Source organism: Geotrypetes seraphini, chromosome 11 (genome assembly GCF_902459505.1).
Source record: "Geotrypetes seraphini chromosome 11, aGeoSer1.1, whole genome shotgun sequence".
NCBI classification, from domain to species: domain Eukaryota; kingdom Metazoa; phylum Chordata; class Amphibia; order Gymnophiona; family Dermophiidae; genus Geotrypetes; species Geotrypetes seraphini.
In genome coordinates this window covers 48,797,916-48,814,613 of record NC_047094.1, presented here as the reverse complement: position 1 = coordinate 48,814,613, position 16,698 = coordinate 48,797,916, and the positions used below count along the sequence as shown (strand labels likewise).

At 34.1% G+C, this 16,698-nt stretch overlaps 1 protein-coding gene across 2 annotated transcripts in view; it reads right to left on the bottom strand.

Moving 5' to 3' along the window:
- Positions 1 to 16,698, bottom strand: part of WDR90 (WD repeat domain 90) — a 247,472-nt gene that overhangs the window by 65,966 nt on the left and 164,808 nt on the right. For both annotated transcript variants that reach the window (XM_033914400.1, XM_033914401.1), the window contains 5 exons: positions 16,170 to 16,331; positions 15,425 to 15,553; positions 14,858 to 14,991; positions 2,615 to 2,652; positions 1,134 to 1,271 (listed from right to left, as the gene is read on the bottom strand). In XM_033914400.1, coding sequence (XP_033770291.1) covers positions 1,134 to 1,271; positions 2,615 to 2,652; positions 14,858 to 14,991; positions 15,425 to 15,553; positions 16,170 to 16,331 — 601 coding nt within the window. The remainder of the gene's footprint in view (positions 1 to 1,133; positions 1,272 to 2,614; positions 2,653 to 14,857; positions 14,992 to 15,424; positions 15,554 to 16,169; positions 16,332 to 16,698) is intronic.

Genomic DNA, 16,698 nt, shown 5'->3' with positions numbered 1-16,698 from the left:
CGCGTGCGCGGTGCGGCCTACTAGAACTTTCCAAGTTCTTAAAGTGCAATCACTCTAAAATTGTCCGTACCAGGGCTCCGTCAGTGCCATCACCCATCAGTCAAGAATATGCTGCCTTCTTGTCCTGGGATAAAATGGGCAATCGAGATGAAAAACACACGGTGAACTGTTTTGTGAATTGATGCACTTTACCCATTTAATTTCAATGGATAACTTATCCAGATGAAAGCTGAATTTTTTTTTTTCTTTTAAATTCTTTATTCATTTTTACATATTACAACAAGTGTATAAGAAAAATCATTTGAACTTATAAATATACACTTGATTAACTTTCATATATCATTAAAAATATAACTTTTCAGCCAATACCTATATTCTATAATATTTTGAATATTATGAACTATTCCTAGTATCTAAACAATTGATATCAAGTTAGAAAACCCTCCCAACCCCTCCCTCCCCTTACAAAAGTTCCATTCCCAATACATCAAAAACAAATACTCTTATACATTATAGGATTTAATATTTATTACCCACCCACACCCCTCCATGTCAAATATCTTACTTTGAGAAAACATTATTACTCATTACAAAAATCTGTTAATGGTCCCTAAATCTTCTGAAATTTACCAAAATATCCTCTTTGTGTTGCTATTGTGCGCTCCATTTTATATATATGACACAAAGAATTCCACCAGAAACTGTAATTTAATCTGCTATGATTTTTCCAATTGAATGTAATCTGTTGAATGGCAACTCCAGTCAGTATAAATAAAAGTTTGTTATTATTTGACGAAATCTGACTCTTCGCTCTCATTGACATGCCAAATAAAATAGTATCATATGTCAAGGCTACCGGATTATCTAACATCCTATTGATTTAAGGCCAAATTGATTTCCAAAATACTAATATAAATGGACAATAGAATAAAAGGTGAATTTTGACACGATCTGGATAATTTCTTGGCCTGCCTTCACCTCTGCCCCAAACCTGGTCCCCTCTTATAATGCATTTTTTTGGTGAATTTTAGCCTGCCTTTCCAAATTATTTTTTAGATGGGTTACATTAATATTCAGATACAGGTCAGTTATAGAATAAGTCATCCTAAGTCTCTTCCTTGTTCTTTTCTCACCATCATTCTCTCCTGGATGTATTGGACTGATATCCAGGCGTGGTGGGGAGTACAGCAAGGGAACTGGTACTGACTGGCGGGGCATTCCACTTGCTACAAACGTGGAGTCCTTTCTCTTTTCCTCCTCTGTGCTTGTACCTAACAATAGTAAAAAAAACAAACCCAAGTGAAATGTCAGCTTAAAACAAGAATCTAATCAGAATCGAAACTTTATACCAAGGAGAATCAGAAGAGAAATTTCGAAACCTCGGTATAGCATGAGTTAACTATAAGAAATCTTTTGAAAGTCTCTCACATTCTTGTTAATGACTTGAAATGTAGAGTGAATTATGGATCAAGTACCTGTTTACCAAGAAAATGTGGGAAGTGGGAAAATACGTGCCCATCTGAATTATATAAAAAAGGACAGTTTATTATTCCTAACATCAAGATCTAGTGAGGAATATTTCAGAAGATTCCATGACATCACTCTTGTTCTGTCTGGCATTAAAACCCATAGAAAACTCCTATTAAATCATTGGGAAATGGATTGGCTTAATCTAAGAAAAACTGATGATAAGCTGTATAGCTTCTACAATCATAATGTGATGGAATATCTCATTGAAAAAGCAAAAATTACAACATGTACAGACAATATAGGAGGGTTAGGGTAAATCTTTCATTCTGAGGGTTATACTGAGAGCCATGACTAAATCAGTGTCTGGGGTGATCTGAGGAATGATGCATGTACTTCTGAACTCCAGCCAAACTCTGCCTCTGTACACACCATCCTGTCATAGTGCATGCTTTTAAATTATTTGATAGTTTATACCTGAAAAGTACAGTCCTAGCTGGAACCTGTGAGAAAACTGCTAAGAAACAAGTCACACTCCCACATAATGCTGCAGCATCTGAACCTTGGCATTAGAGAATGACATGGGGACAAATTTTATCCCCGTCCTTGCGGGATCTATCTCCAACCCCATCCCGTCCCTGCAAGTTCTGTCCCTGTCCCATCCCTGCAAGCTCTGTCCTCATCTGCACAAGTCTAACTATTAGGGATTGAAATTATTAATTTAATTTTTGTGTGTGCATGTGAAAGAGGGAAGAGCTATGACTTGTTAAGAACAGCTAAGAAAAAAAACTGGCAAGGTAAGGAGCCTCAGAAGGCAGGAGTTTCTGCACATGCCCAGTAAGCCAAAAGCGTACTGTACCTAGGGGAGAGCACTGACACACAGGATCAGTCTAGGACTTCACCAACAAATGTGCCTGTGGGTGGGGGAAGGCTATTAATCTGTATACATCCTGTAAAATTTAAGTGATGTCTATAGTGTAAAATGATTAATTTATTCTGTTTTCCACTTATTGAATGTGATTTAAAAATGAACAAAGAATATTAAAAAAAAAGTGCCTGCATCTCTTCTGCTTGACTCCGGAGAACTGAAATAAAGAAAAGTCAGCAGTATTTCTGAGAGGTGTAAAGTCTCACATTAAAAACTCACCAGCTCTAGGAAGTGGAGAAGACACAGAGGAGCCACTGCTGGAAAGAAAGAATATGAGTCTTAAATTGATGCATTCAACACAAGAGGCAAAATCACGCCACTTCATATTTGGCATTGCTAGAATAGGGCGAGATAGGTGTGGAGGCCATATATCCTTATTTAGCACTGGTATATAAGAACTGTGAATGGCATAAAGTGAGAGTTGAACCGTGTGGAAACAGGACACCACTTCTATCTTTTGCCTAGGAATACAAAGGACTTGGGCTACCTCTGGTACTACTTAACATACACTATTGTGGATTCAGCTAAGAACACGGAGGAACAAGTGATTGTTATTTGAATTTTTGTCTTTAGGTAAACGGGCCTAGGCATCCGGGGCATTATATGACAGTTGATTCCCTGTGTATTTCAGGCATTCCACTTATTTATTGGGCACTTATTTGTCACTATGATTTGCACATATTAAGCACACAGGAGCACCCAAATGATGGTGTGCGCCTGGATGGAGTAGCATTGACTGCCCTGCTGTTTGCTGGCTCTGCTTTCTTTAAGCACCAGAGCGGCTCATTTGAGCAACTCTTAGAGCTTTCAAACTCACGCTGAGGGTGCTCTTCATTTAAATTGATTTCAGTTTTGAAGTGTGGAGGCCAGGGAATCAGATTGTCAGTAATGTCCCAGGGCGTACCCTACATATTATGTGTCTTAAGTACCCGACTAGCTCCTTTTTGTGGGTATTTATGTAATAGAGAGAGTTAAGCAGAAAGTGCTGTGGAGCTGGAGCTGTGAACAGAGCATATAAGAGGATAGATACCAAAGAAATTCAGAGACCTACTTCAATATCTCGATACTAAGGAAAAGAAAGATTATTGTTCATTATGGGAGTTATTTTATAAAAGTTTTTTCTATGTGTAAAAAGAGATTAGGTTCTTACCTTGATAATATCTTTTCCAGTAGATAGGGATGGTATGCTGAACCATAGGGCTGTCCATGCCTGCTCGCGAGAGTCTTCCACTAACTGCAATTTCTTCCTCCAACTATTCATACCTTATTTTGTTTTTACTTAGCTAGGTTTGTCTTATTTTATTTTTTCTATTTCTTTTCTCCTGCCTGATATAGTAATTTATATTTATCTTGTTCGATTTACTATTCTATTTTTTTTTCTACAATGTAACTACTCTGTTTCACTTTCCCTGGTTCTCTACATCTCTCTGAGGCTCCTTCTTCCTTCTCATCTTCCTTCTATTTTTATCTTTGAATAAATGAATGATGTTCTTTTTCTCTTAAGCGCTTTAGTTTAGATTGTGAGCCTGTTCGGGACAGAGAGTGAAGTCCAAAGTGCCTAATGTATTTAATTTTGTAAACCACTTAATACTCATGTACAAGCGGTATATCAAATATAATAAATACAATGCAGCTTTTCATCTCCTCCTACTTCTCCCAGGACTCTACAGTTCATACCAAAGCCAACGATAGCCCTACAGAAGACAGGAGCAGGAGGGGTATGGGGAATTCCCTAGCACCAAGTGTCTGATTTGCTCAGATGAATTTTAAAACAATCACTGAACGAACAGTAATGTAGTGAAAACATTAACAAGCCTGGCTTGCTAAATGGGTCTGTAATCTGACCACAAAGCTTCTGTTTTCATGCTTCTGGAAGAAAGGCTCAGCCTTCTGCTGTTTTGAATAAGATTCCCAGATATTCCAGGGACTGTGCCAGAACCAGGTGGCTCTTTCGGAAGTTAACAAGTCATTCCTCCAGACTCTTCAGTGTCTCCACAGCTGCTGCTATCACCTTTTCTCCTTCTAGTTGGGACAGCGCTCTGATAAGCCAATCATCCAAGTACAGGTGCACCTGCCACCACCACCATAGCCTTGGTGAAAGTTCGAGGCACTGTTGCTAGCCCAAAAGAAAGCACTGAGAATTGATAGCGATTTTCCAACACATGGATTCTGAGGAACTTCTTGTGTTCTGGGAAGATGGGGATGTAAAGGTAAGGTCCATCAAATCTAAGGTAGTCAAAAACTCTCCTGGCTCCACCACTGAGATGATGGAATGCATGGAAGTTGCATCAGAGGAGAAGCTTCTGCCCACACACGCACGCGACTGCACATACGCTCTGGCAGCTTTCAACAAGCTACTCAAACCTTAAAACTCGCCGCGAAGGTAAGGGGGAGGGAGATAGATTCGGATAGATAGGAAGGTGACTGCGCACATTCCCTCCCTTAACTGCGGGGACAAGGCCATTCACCGCTCCACAGGGCGGTGGTTGGCCTTGTCCCCGTACCTGCGGTGAGCACTTTCTCCCCTCCACCGTTTGGCGGGTTACCCGCGGCTATTCATGGCTAACCGCGGGTAACATCCACTGTGTCATTCTCTATTCAGCATATCATCCCTATTGCACTGGGAAGTTTGTTTTACACCTGGAAAAAGCTTTTATAAAATCACCTGGCCATACATGTGCGATAATAAAATGATGTGTGCTTACAAGTATACAGCATATAGAAGTTCCCAGGGTACAGTTACAATATACATGAATTTTTTGTAAAGGATTGGGGCAATTTCATAAATAAGCACCTAGAAGAATGTGCCACTTGTACATGTCATTGATGTCAATAATCTATAAGAGGATATCCAATAAGCTACCTACTCTATAAGCGCTATAATGTATGACTATATACTGGGTAGAGAATACCATCAGTTTCATATACTGACTGGTATGCACTGATTACAGTAAGTGATCACACCTAACTTTTGGTGCACCAAATTGGGTTTACATTAGTATTCTATAATGACTTAGGTCTACCTACGTGCTGTTATACAATTGACAATACATATTCCCCATTGTAATGCCTTCTTGTCAAGAGAATTACCCCCTATGTGAGTAGAAAGACACACATTTATACCTTATTTGGAGCAGGTGTAAATTTGTGCACTACTGGGGATAATTCTGTGGCTATTTTATAAAAGCCACAGTACATATATGGTTTTATAAAGCATACAAAAAAATTCAACCCCAAATAGTGAGGAAAGCACAAAAAAATCATATATCAATTCAAACCTTAGCATGAAAAATCATTTGCCAAACTATTCCCCCCCTTTTACTAAGCTGATTAGCGTGGCGGGCCACAGTAATTGTGCTAAAGCCCATTGGGAATTAATGGGCTTTGGGGCTTTGTAAAAGGGGGGTATATGAAATAAATTTTTAAAAAAGGACCATCATATGTGAAGCACAAACTCAGTCAAAAGACTATGGGTCCAATATTCAGAAAATGCTGAACTAAATTTATGCCCTATTTTCAGCTGAAAATTCATCCTAATTTAAGAGCTTAAAAGTTATTTTCATAAATGTAAGCCTGCCATTTGTTTGCCTTGATTTATGAGCCTAGCGCTAAAAATCAGTGCTAAGCGCCTAACTTATTTTTCCCATCCCAAATCCATCCCTGTTTACACCCATTTTTTTTCTCTTAAATTTAACAGTTTAGTGACATTTTGAGTACAAAATTTATGCACTCAGCTCCAATAAATTTTCAAAGGACATGGGTGTACTGATAGATAGATATTAATATTGACAGGGGTCGCCATGCAACAAATTACTCAAAATTGGAAGGATTATACTAAATTAAATTATACATTTTGGTGGAACTCAGTTTGTCATATATATAAAATGGAAAAGGTGTTAGCGTTACAACAAGGGAATCTTCATAATTTCAAAAAAATTTGGGAACCATTGACTAATTATTCTAATGATCAGATATCTTAGCACATGGATAGTAGATATATAGGGTTGGGATGGGGAATGTATATCATATGGAAATAGGAATTTTGACAAAAGGGAGGGATTTATTTTATATTATAAGAAGATTTGTTTGTAAATACAAGTGTCATATGATAATTGATTATAATATGTTTAATTCACTTGTTGTAAGAATTCAAAAATGAATAAATAAAATAAAAATAAAAAAATAAAAAAGATAGGACCCTGAAATGCGCAGCAGCGGCAAAGAAAGCAAATAGAATGTTAGGCATGATAAAGAAAATAATCAAATTAATTCTTTATTAGAAAACCATGTAGCTCTATCATATGATACAATCCTATTTGGAATGTCAATGAGAAAAAAGAGTCAAATTTCATCAAATAATAATAAACTTTTATTAATAATGACAGGAGTCGCCATTCAACATATCACCAGAAATTGGAAAAATTACACAAGACTTAATTACACCTTCTGGTGGAATTCATTATGCCATATATATAAGATGGAAAGAATAATTGATATACAAAAAGGGAATTATAATAATTTTAAGATGATTTGGGGGCCATTGACAACTTATTGTAATGATTAGACACCTTTTTACATTGAAAGTATAATTATAATTAAGGGAGGGGGTATATTGTTATAATATAGGTTTAATCAATATTTGTGAATATAGCATATGTATATTGAATTTAGATTATAATATCTGTGAAAAGAGAGGGTGGGGAAAGGGTAAATTTATGTATTTAGATGATATTAGAAAGAATTTCAAGTGATATGTATAATTCAATTTATTGTATACTTGGTGGAAGATGGAAAAATGAATAAAGAATTGGGAAAAAAAAAAGAAAAAAAGAAAGGAATCACAAGTAGATCGGAGAAAGTTATAATGCCGCTTTATAGAGCAATGGTCAGACCACACTTGGAATACTGTGTCCAACTTTGGTCTCCCAACCTAAAGAAGGATATAAAACTGCTGGAGAGAGTGCAGAGATGAGCAACAAAGCTAATAAAAGGTATGGAGAGCTTGGAATACGAGGAACGACTTAAGAGACTGGAATTGTTCTCCTTGAGAAAATGAGACTGTGAGGGGATATGATCAAGACTTTCAAAATACTGAAAGGAATCGACAAAATAGAGCAGGAAAAAAAATTATTTACAATGTCCAATGTGACACGGACAAGAGGACATGGACTGAAGCTAAGGGGGGACAAGCCCAGGACAAATATCAGGAAGTTCTGCTTCACGCAACAAGTGGTGGATACCTGGAATACTCTCCCAGAGGAGATTATTGCAGAATCCACCATTCTAGGATTTAAAAGCAAACTAGATGCACATCTCCTTAAGAGAGGTATAGAGGGATATGGGTGAGCAAAAGTGTACACCTGGCTGGGCCTCTGCATGTGCGGATCGCCGGACTTGATGGACTGAAGGTCTGATCCGGAGATGGCAGTTCTTATGTTTATGAGCACAACTCTCAAGTCAGGAGCATAAACCCTTTGAAAATCAGGCCCTAGAAAATACATTTATGCATAGGGGGGAAGGGGGGGGTATCAAGTTATATTATGGATGATCAATTGTTAATATTGATATGAATCTTTTGATTATAATATTGGTGGGAAGGAGGGAGGGAGGGGAGGGTATAAATGTGTTTCTAGATATGATTTAAAGAATTGTAAGAGATGTGTATATGATATCAATGTTACTATATTGTGATTTTTTTTTTTTTAAATTTTTATTTATAAATTTTCCATTCTTACAATATTTGAATCATAAAATTATTATTAATTATTACATTTCTAAAATATTGTCATTAATAATTCATAGTATTTAAAATATATTATGATAAAGATTATACAATCACATAAAAATATAATTCCCTCTCCCTTTTTATATACTATGTTTCCAATAATTTAATCAAATCCCATCCCATTCATATATAATTTTTATCATTGTGCTAAGAAAACTAATCACTAGAATATTTTGTCAATGGTTGCCAAATTTTCTTGAAATTAAGAAGATTCCCTTGTTGTAACGCTAATATTTTTTCCATTTTATAAATATGACAGACAGAATTCCACCAAAACGTATAATTTAATTTGGTATAATCTTTCCAATTTTGAGTAATTTGTTGCATGGCGACTCCTGTTAGTATTAGTAATAGCTTGTTATTATTTGCTGAGATCGGACTCTTAGTTCTCATTGCAGTGCCAAATAATATGGTGTCATATGAGAGTCCTACATAATTCTCTAGTAACATATTAATTTGGGGCCAAATTGAATTCCAAAATGCGTTTACATAGGGACAGAAAAAGATTAAATGATCTAACGTCCCTATTTCCAATTTACAATGCCAGCATCTATTAGATCTAGTACTATCTATTTTTTGCAGGCGCGTTGGGGTCCAGAACACTCTATGTAATAAGAACAACCATGTTTGATTCATAGATGCTGACCTTGTAGATCTTAATCTCCAGGACCAAAATCGTGGCCATTGAGACTCAGAAATTGTCTGACCAATCTCAATACTCCAAATGTCCCTAAGACCTGTTTTCTTTTTTTTATTTAAAAATCCATATATCATTTTGTACCATTTTGCGGCTTGGTGACCCAAAAAATCCGCCTGGAAACATAGAACCTGTAAACTATATTGATTATTTAGATTTTTCCACTCAGGGAACCCTACCTGAATGGCCTGCTTCAATTGCATCCATTTAAAATATTGTGTTTTATTTAATCCAAATTTATTTTGCAATTGTGAAAAACTAAGCAGTGATCCTTCTGATATGACATCATTCAATGTTCGTATTCCTGCATTTATCCATTGTTTCCAGACGATTTTAAATCCGCCAATTCTGATCCTGGAGTTTACCCATATTGATTGATTTAGAGATTTAGCAATAGGTTCTGGTGTCAGATTACTGATGTATCTCAATGTTTTCCAAGTGTCAAATAAAATTCTGTGGTCTTTGTATCTTTTAGGCATTATTATAGTTATTAACTGTTCTGGATATATAGGGAACAGGAGCCGCCATTCTAAATACAGCCAATCTGGTACATTTTCTAAAAGATCTGGGAGGATCCAATACATACCCTGTCTTAAAATATAGGCTTGATGATACCTATAAAAATTTGGAAAATTTACCCCCCCTTCCATAATTGGTCTTTGTAATGATACTAAAGCGATTCTTGGTCTTTTCCCACACCAAACAAATTTTGTAAGAACATTGTTAAGTTTTTTATAAAATGACCCCTGAAAAAATATTGGAATCATACTCATTTGGTAACAAACCACAGGCAATATCATCATTTTAATTGTTTGAATTCTTCCCCACCAAGAAAGATGTAATGGATTCCATTGCTCACACATTTCTGTTATTTTTTTCAATAAAAGTTTTTCATTCTCTTTGACTGTGTCTTCAATTGTATTTTTGATCATAATTCCTAAGTATTTTATTCCATCCTCTTTCCAAATAAATGAATATGGATCAAATAATCCTTTGGTACAATGAACATTGATTGGGAGAATTTCAGATTTGTTCCAATTAATTTTATATCCAGAAAAAGTACCATATTTTTCTATTAAATTAAGTATACATGGAATAGTAGTTTCCGGTTCTCTTAAATATAATAATATATCATCTGCATATGCAGATAATTTAAATTCAAAACTGGTAAATGATATTCCCTTTATCTCCCTAGTTTTATTTATTGCAATTAATAAAGGTTCTAGGACAATATCAAAAAGTAAAGGAGACAGAGGGCATCCTTGTCTAACTCCCCTATGCAAGTTAAATCTATTTGATAAATTATTGTTAATATATAATCTTGCTCCAGGAGAGCTATACAATGTCTGAATCATTTTAACAAAACCGGATCCTATACCAAACCATTGTAAAGCTTGGTATATAAAATTCCATTCCACTCTATCAAAGGCTTTTTCTGCATCTAAAGATATTAAAAAAGCTGGATCATTTATATTTTTTGCTAAATTTAATGAGTGGAATGCTAATCTAGTATTATTTGATGAATGTCTTTTAGCAATAAATCCTGTTTGATGTACATCAATAATGAAAGGAAGAGCTTTTGCCAATCTTAATGCTAATACTTTAGCCATTAATTTGTTATCCACATTCAATAATGAAATAGGCCTGTAATTTGAAACCAGAGTAGGATCTTTGTTTGGTTTTGGTAAGACTATAATTATCGATTCTGCCATAGTACCAGAAATATTTTCATTCTTTATTTGATATTGATACAAATTTAACAGATGTGGTAATATGATATTTTGGAAAAATTTATAAAATTCAACAGTATACCCATCTCCACCTGGAGCGGATCCAACTCTAAGAGACTTCAATGCTGTTTCTAATTCTTTTAAAGATATAGGTTCTTCTAAACTTCCTTTTATATGATCTGGAATATTTGGTCCAATATATGAATTTAAAAAAGTTAATCCATCTTGTTCTTTATTTTTATAAGAATTGGAAGTGTATAATTCTTTATAAAAATCAAGAAATTGTGTTATAATATCTTTTGTATTGGTATGTGTGTTACCTTGTGTATCTTTGATTGCAATAATCTTAGATTTTCTTTTCTTTACTTTAAGATAATTTGCTAATAATTTCCCCGCTTTATTTGAATTTCCATAATATTGTACTTGTTTATTGAAAATGTCTTTCCTCACAATTTGAGAAGAAATCTCATTATATTTAACTTTTAATTTTAATATTTCTTGTAATGTATTATTTTCCCATTTCTCAGTTAATTTATTTTCTAATAATTTAATTTGCTTTCCCATCTCAAGAAATTGTTTTTTTTTTGTTTATTAATAAATGTTGAGTATGAAATAATATTTCCTCTCATAGTTGCTTTAAAAGCATCCCATAAGATCTCAGCATTAATAGTATCTGATTCATTAAATTGAAAGAATTCTTGCATTTTTATTTTAAAATCTTCAAGAAATTTTGAATCCGCTAGTAAATCATTATTAAATCTCCATATTGAATCAAAGTTTTCAACATCATAATTTTGAAGATTAATCCACACACCAGCATGATCTGAAATTATAATGGGATCAATTATTGCTTTTAGTACACGCTGCGCTATATTATTAGAAACAAATATATAATCAATTCGTGAAAAAGATTTATGGACCTGAGAACAAAAAGAAAATTCCTGATCATTAAAATGAAGAATTCGCCATATATCTACTAAATCACAAGATAGTATCAAATTATCTAAACCTAATGATTTCATAACTTTACTTGGTTTTTTATCCAAAATCGGATCCATTACAGCATTGAAATCCCCTGCTACTATTAAATTAGATGTAGCCAGTGGTAAAAGTAATTTCATGTTGGTGAATAAACAGTTTATACTAAAAAACTCCATTTGATTCGTATTAGGAGCATATAAATTGAATAAATTCAGGGTTGTATTTCCCAGAACCATTTCGATATGTACCCATCTACCTAAGGGATCATAATTAATTAATTTAAAATCTGCATTACATTTTTTGTTTATTAGAACAGCCACTCCAGCTTTTTTCTTTAAAGCCGGTGCAAATAAACATTTAGAAATCCATCCTCCAGATAATTTTTTTGATTCAATTTCCGAAAGATGGGTCTCTTGAATGAAGTAAATGTCCGCATTTTGATTTTTAAGGAACGATAATAATTTCTTCTTCTTAATAGGATGATTTAAACCATTGACATTCAGCGAATACATTTTTATATCCATCTAATTAATAATTATGTTTTAACCAATATTCTATGATAATTTACAAGATTAGTTCCTAGCACATTCAATAAAAATTTATCACCTATCCCACCCATTATTTTCCCTCCCCTCCCCCCCATTATCATATTCTGATTTGGAACACGCATTGGTCATGCAAAACCTAAAACTCCATCCCCAGGCAACTAATAATTCATTATATTATTTAAAAACATATTTCTAAATTCAATACATTCTTTATACTTCCACCTTTATATAATTGAAAATTATATCCATTTAATCTATAAAATTTTATAAATTTACTGAGAATTATATATATTTGATTCATAAAATTAAATTCAATATCATGCATACATGTAATATAATACTCTTAATAAATAAACATATTACAAATATAGCTCTTATTCTCTATATATCTGTTATTCATCATATAAATTAAATATATCCATTTTTATAAAAATATTAATATTAATAATAATGTATTTCAATCATTTTCATAGATCATCTTCATAATGAATTAATTTGAATGAATAAGTGAATAAAATATACATTTTATATCAATAAATAAGTTTTATAATAAATTCATATATTATTAATTATTTACCAATCAATTATTTAATTCCTTATTTTTCATAATAAGTTAATATGACTGAATAATTGAATTAAATAAAAATTTTATAATAGACACCTATTTTATTAATTAATCCCTTCAATAATCAAATTATTTTCTTGTATATATTTCATAAATTATAATCTTTTTACATAGAATTAAAATATTGTTTTTATAATAAATTAATATATTTCATTTTTAAGTCTTATTCTCAATATAACAATAACAATTTTTCCTTTCAATATTTTTAATGATAATTTGATTGTAATCATTTCATTATTCATTAATCATAATAAGTTAATATGCTTATATAATTGAATAAATTCTCTATTTTGATTAAAATATGTATTTTATAATTTATTTATTTATATTTTAATAATTAAAAATTTTTTTATTTTTTTTTAATTTAATTTTATTTATTTATTTATTTATTTTTTCCCACTAATATTAATGAATGTGGATGCTAATATTTTATTAATAATTAATTTAATAAAATAATATTATATTATTGCATCCACTATATCAATAAATTATATTCCAGTTAGTATCATTTCTTATGTCTTAATTTTTTTTTTTAATAATCTTCTTTATTTTCCCTTTTTTCCATCTTCTTTCTTCTTTCTTCAGCTGAATTGTTCCTTTTATTCTGTTTTTTATGTAAACATAGGTTCTTTTTGTGTCAAAAATTCTTTCAATTTTGCAGGATCTTGAAAATATATGGATTTATTTCCACTGGATACTCTCATAGTGGATGGATAGTATATTCCATATATGTATCCTTTTTCTTTCAACTGCTGTCTGTATGTGAGGAATTGTTTTCTTATGTTTGCTGTATATTTAGCAAAATCCGGAACTAAAATCAGTTTTGATCCTTTATAATTCAAGTTTTTATTTGCTTTTGCCATTTTTAATATTTCTTGAGCTTGTTGATACCTTAAAACCTTGAATATCAAAGGTCTTGGAGCAGCCTGGTTTACTGACTTTCTTGTGGGGATTCTGTGGGCTCTTTCAATTTCTAACGGCCATTTTGAATTGAGCTGAAGCAGTTTAGGTAAAAGATTTTCCAGGAATTGTACAGGATCTCCCCCTTCAATATTTTCAGCCAGCCCCAAAATTCTGATGTTCTTTCTTTTTCCTCGGTTTTCCATATCCACCAATTGATTTTTTAAAGCTGCTACTTCTTTTTTATCTTTGTCATATTCTTGTGTGAAGGATTCAAATTTCTCCATTTTTTCTTCCATCACTGTCATTCTCAGTCTTTCGGTTTGGATCTCTTGTTTCATGTTGAGAAGTTCTTCTTTAACTTCAGAGATTTTATTGGCATTTTCAGTCAGCATCAGTTTTATTTTGAAAAGTTCAGTCATAATATCAGACTTTTCAGTGAGTTCTTCAGTTTCCATCGGGAACGGCACACTCGATGGTGACAGGGGAGTTACTTTTGTTCTTTTTGCTGAAATACCCGATGTTGAAGGTTTTTCAGCTTTTCCCTGCTTCATACTTGCCATTTCCGACGTTGTTTTATGTATTTTTAATAGCGATTAAACAATGTGAAAGTTTTATTTTTATTCCGTTTGTTGCCTGGATACGGGAGCGCTGCGGTTAGGCTGCCATATCGTGCGCGCTCCAAGCCACGCTCACTATATTGTGATTTTAATATCGGATGGAGTGTTGAATAAAGATTTTCATAATTCTTGGTGGGTAGGGGGATGGGGGAATAAATTTTTCTTGAGATTTTAATTGAAAGTTGTTTAAGTGACATGTATTATTTTTAAATGTTGTAATATTGAACACTTTTTATAAGATGAAAAATGAATAAAGATCTTGAAAAAAAAAAAAAGAAAGAAAATCAGGCCCTAGGCTACTATGGTATAATCATTAGTTCACTTTTAACATATACTGTGGCATGCTGAATTAAGCAAATTTTTATGTGTATTTTTTCAATGTATATATCAAAGTATCAGAAACAACCTATTTTAAAACAATTTCTTGAGTACTTAATTGTAAATACTTATTTGATATGCAACCTCAGCTCCAAAGACATCAGTGAGAGCTCTACAGCCTCTAAATATACCTCCCAACATGACCTGTGAAATAAGAGACATGGACAGATGTATTTCATACGGGACACAGATTCTTACTTTATCTCTAGAATCTTCTCTTTGATTACAGCAAGAAAGTCCCAGATAAAAATGGCATCTCCAACACTGATAACATACATCTGGTCTGGGCTGAAGTTCACCTGCTGAACAGGCTCAGAATGGCCAATGTACACCTGAAAGTGGTAAAGAGTAGGTAAAATATTATCAAGCAGCACTGGTGACCAAACAGCTACCTCTCAAACTTACATTAGAGAGAAGTCATGAAAACCAGGAAGATATGTGCTGTCTCCTCTCCCATACATCAGAAAGGGGGTGCATGCAGATGGGTTTTTCCATACAATATCAAGAAGCGAAAGTCTTATGAATGGGCTCTATATACATTTTCAGATAGTGGATATGTACAGCGAAGGTTTCCCCTAAGTTCTCAAAGAGTAGATGCATATGGCTGGACTCCCCATATATTATTAAGGAGTGAGTATGAATTGGGTGGGTAGGGATTGGGTATGTACAGATGGATTCTCCCATATGTTACTGAGAGGTGGCTGTCTATGGCTGGGCTATGTTACCTCAGAGTTGTGTATATGGCTGTGCTCTCGCTTACATTACCTGAGAGTTGATGTCCTTCTTCATATGGTAGTCCCAAACTTTGATGACTTTCTCTCCAGCTGTCAGTAGAAACCTGCTGTCCTCACTTACTGCCAATGAGGAACAGGAAGTTCTGTGTACCTGAGCTGTCTAAGCAAAGAATGTTCATCACTCATTATTAGACTCTAGTTAGTGGCAGAAGCTCAAATTAAGAGCCCCTAAGTAAAATATCAGAAAGAGCCCACAAAACAGGTAGGATCTATGTCAGAAGATAGTGGAGAGCTCGTATTAAGGGCCCGCTCCTTCCCTGGGCATAGGAGCTACTTGGGTGGAATTTATATCACTAACTCTAATGAATGAGAAGAGAACGCAGGCAGAAAACAAGAATTTAAGGGAGGCAGGAGTGAACCATAATATGCAGTAATAGATGAGGAAATTACTACCTATATTAAGCAAGCAAAACTTTCTTTAATGATAATAACTACAATAAGAAACATCACAGAAAAAATTAATCAATGCCTACAGAGATAACAGAAGGCTTGAATGACAAGAAGTTATCATGGCCTGATTGCCTCTCTTACTCTTTCCTCATAAAAATCATGTTTTGCTAGACCAGGACTTATGCTCACTTCCACAATGGCTAGACTCCAATTGCTATTTCAGAATGCCAGGTTCTCACACTCAAGGAAGAGAATCTCAAGAATACCTTCTGGTGCAGGTCTGTGCTACTGTGTACTCTGAGAATCCCTTCATGTTAGTTTCTTACCTCTCGAATTAGGCGTCCGGTTTTGGTGTCCAGCCAAAGGATCTTGTTGGCTGAAGTGGACACCAAAAGGTGGCTGCTGCACGCTGGAGAAAAACAGACACTCAGTGCACAGTCAAGGCTGGCACTATCAAGATCCAGGATGCTTATGTCTATCCTCAGGAGCTGGTAAAGAGAAGGCAAGAAGTTGTTTTTATGAGAGAAGGTGTAACACAGACCTAGTACAAACAAATCTTTAAACAAGACTTCTCTACAGAGATATGCCTGGGAACTACAACATATGGAGAGCCCCCACCCCACCCATGCTGATAAGCCCACCTCTTTATCTTGGGTAGAAATCAAAATCCTCTGACTGAGGTTTTTGAATCATTGTATGCAGGGCCTCCTGCCAGAATAGGTCAGGACTGAGTCTTAGAGCTGGGTGCAGGAGCCTATGACCTGGAATAGCAGTATAGAAGTATAGCCAAGAATTACCTACTTAATGCTATGACCAAGACTGTTTTTAATAAACTCACACAATATATTAGTGCTT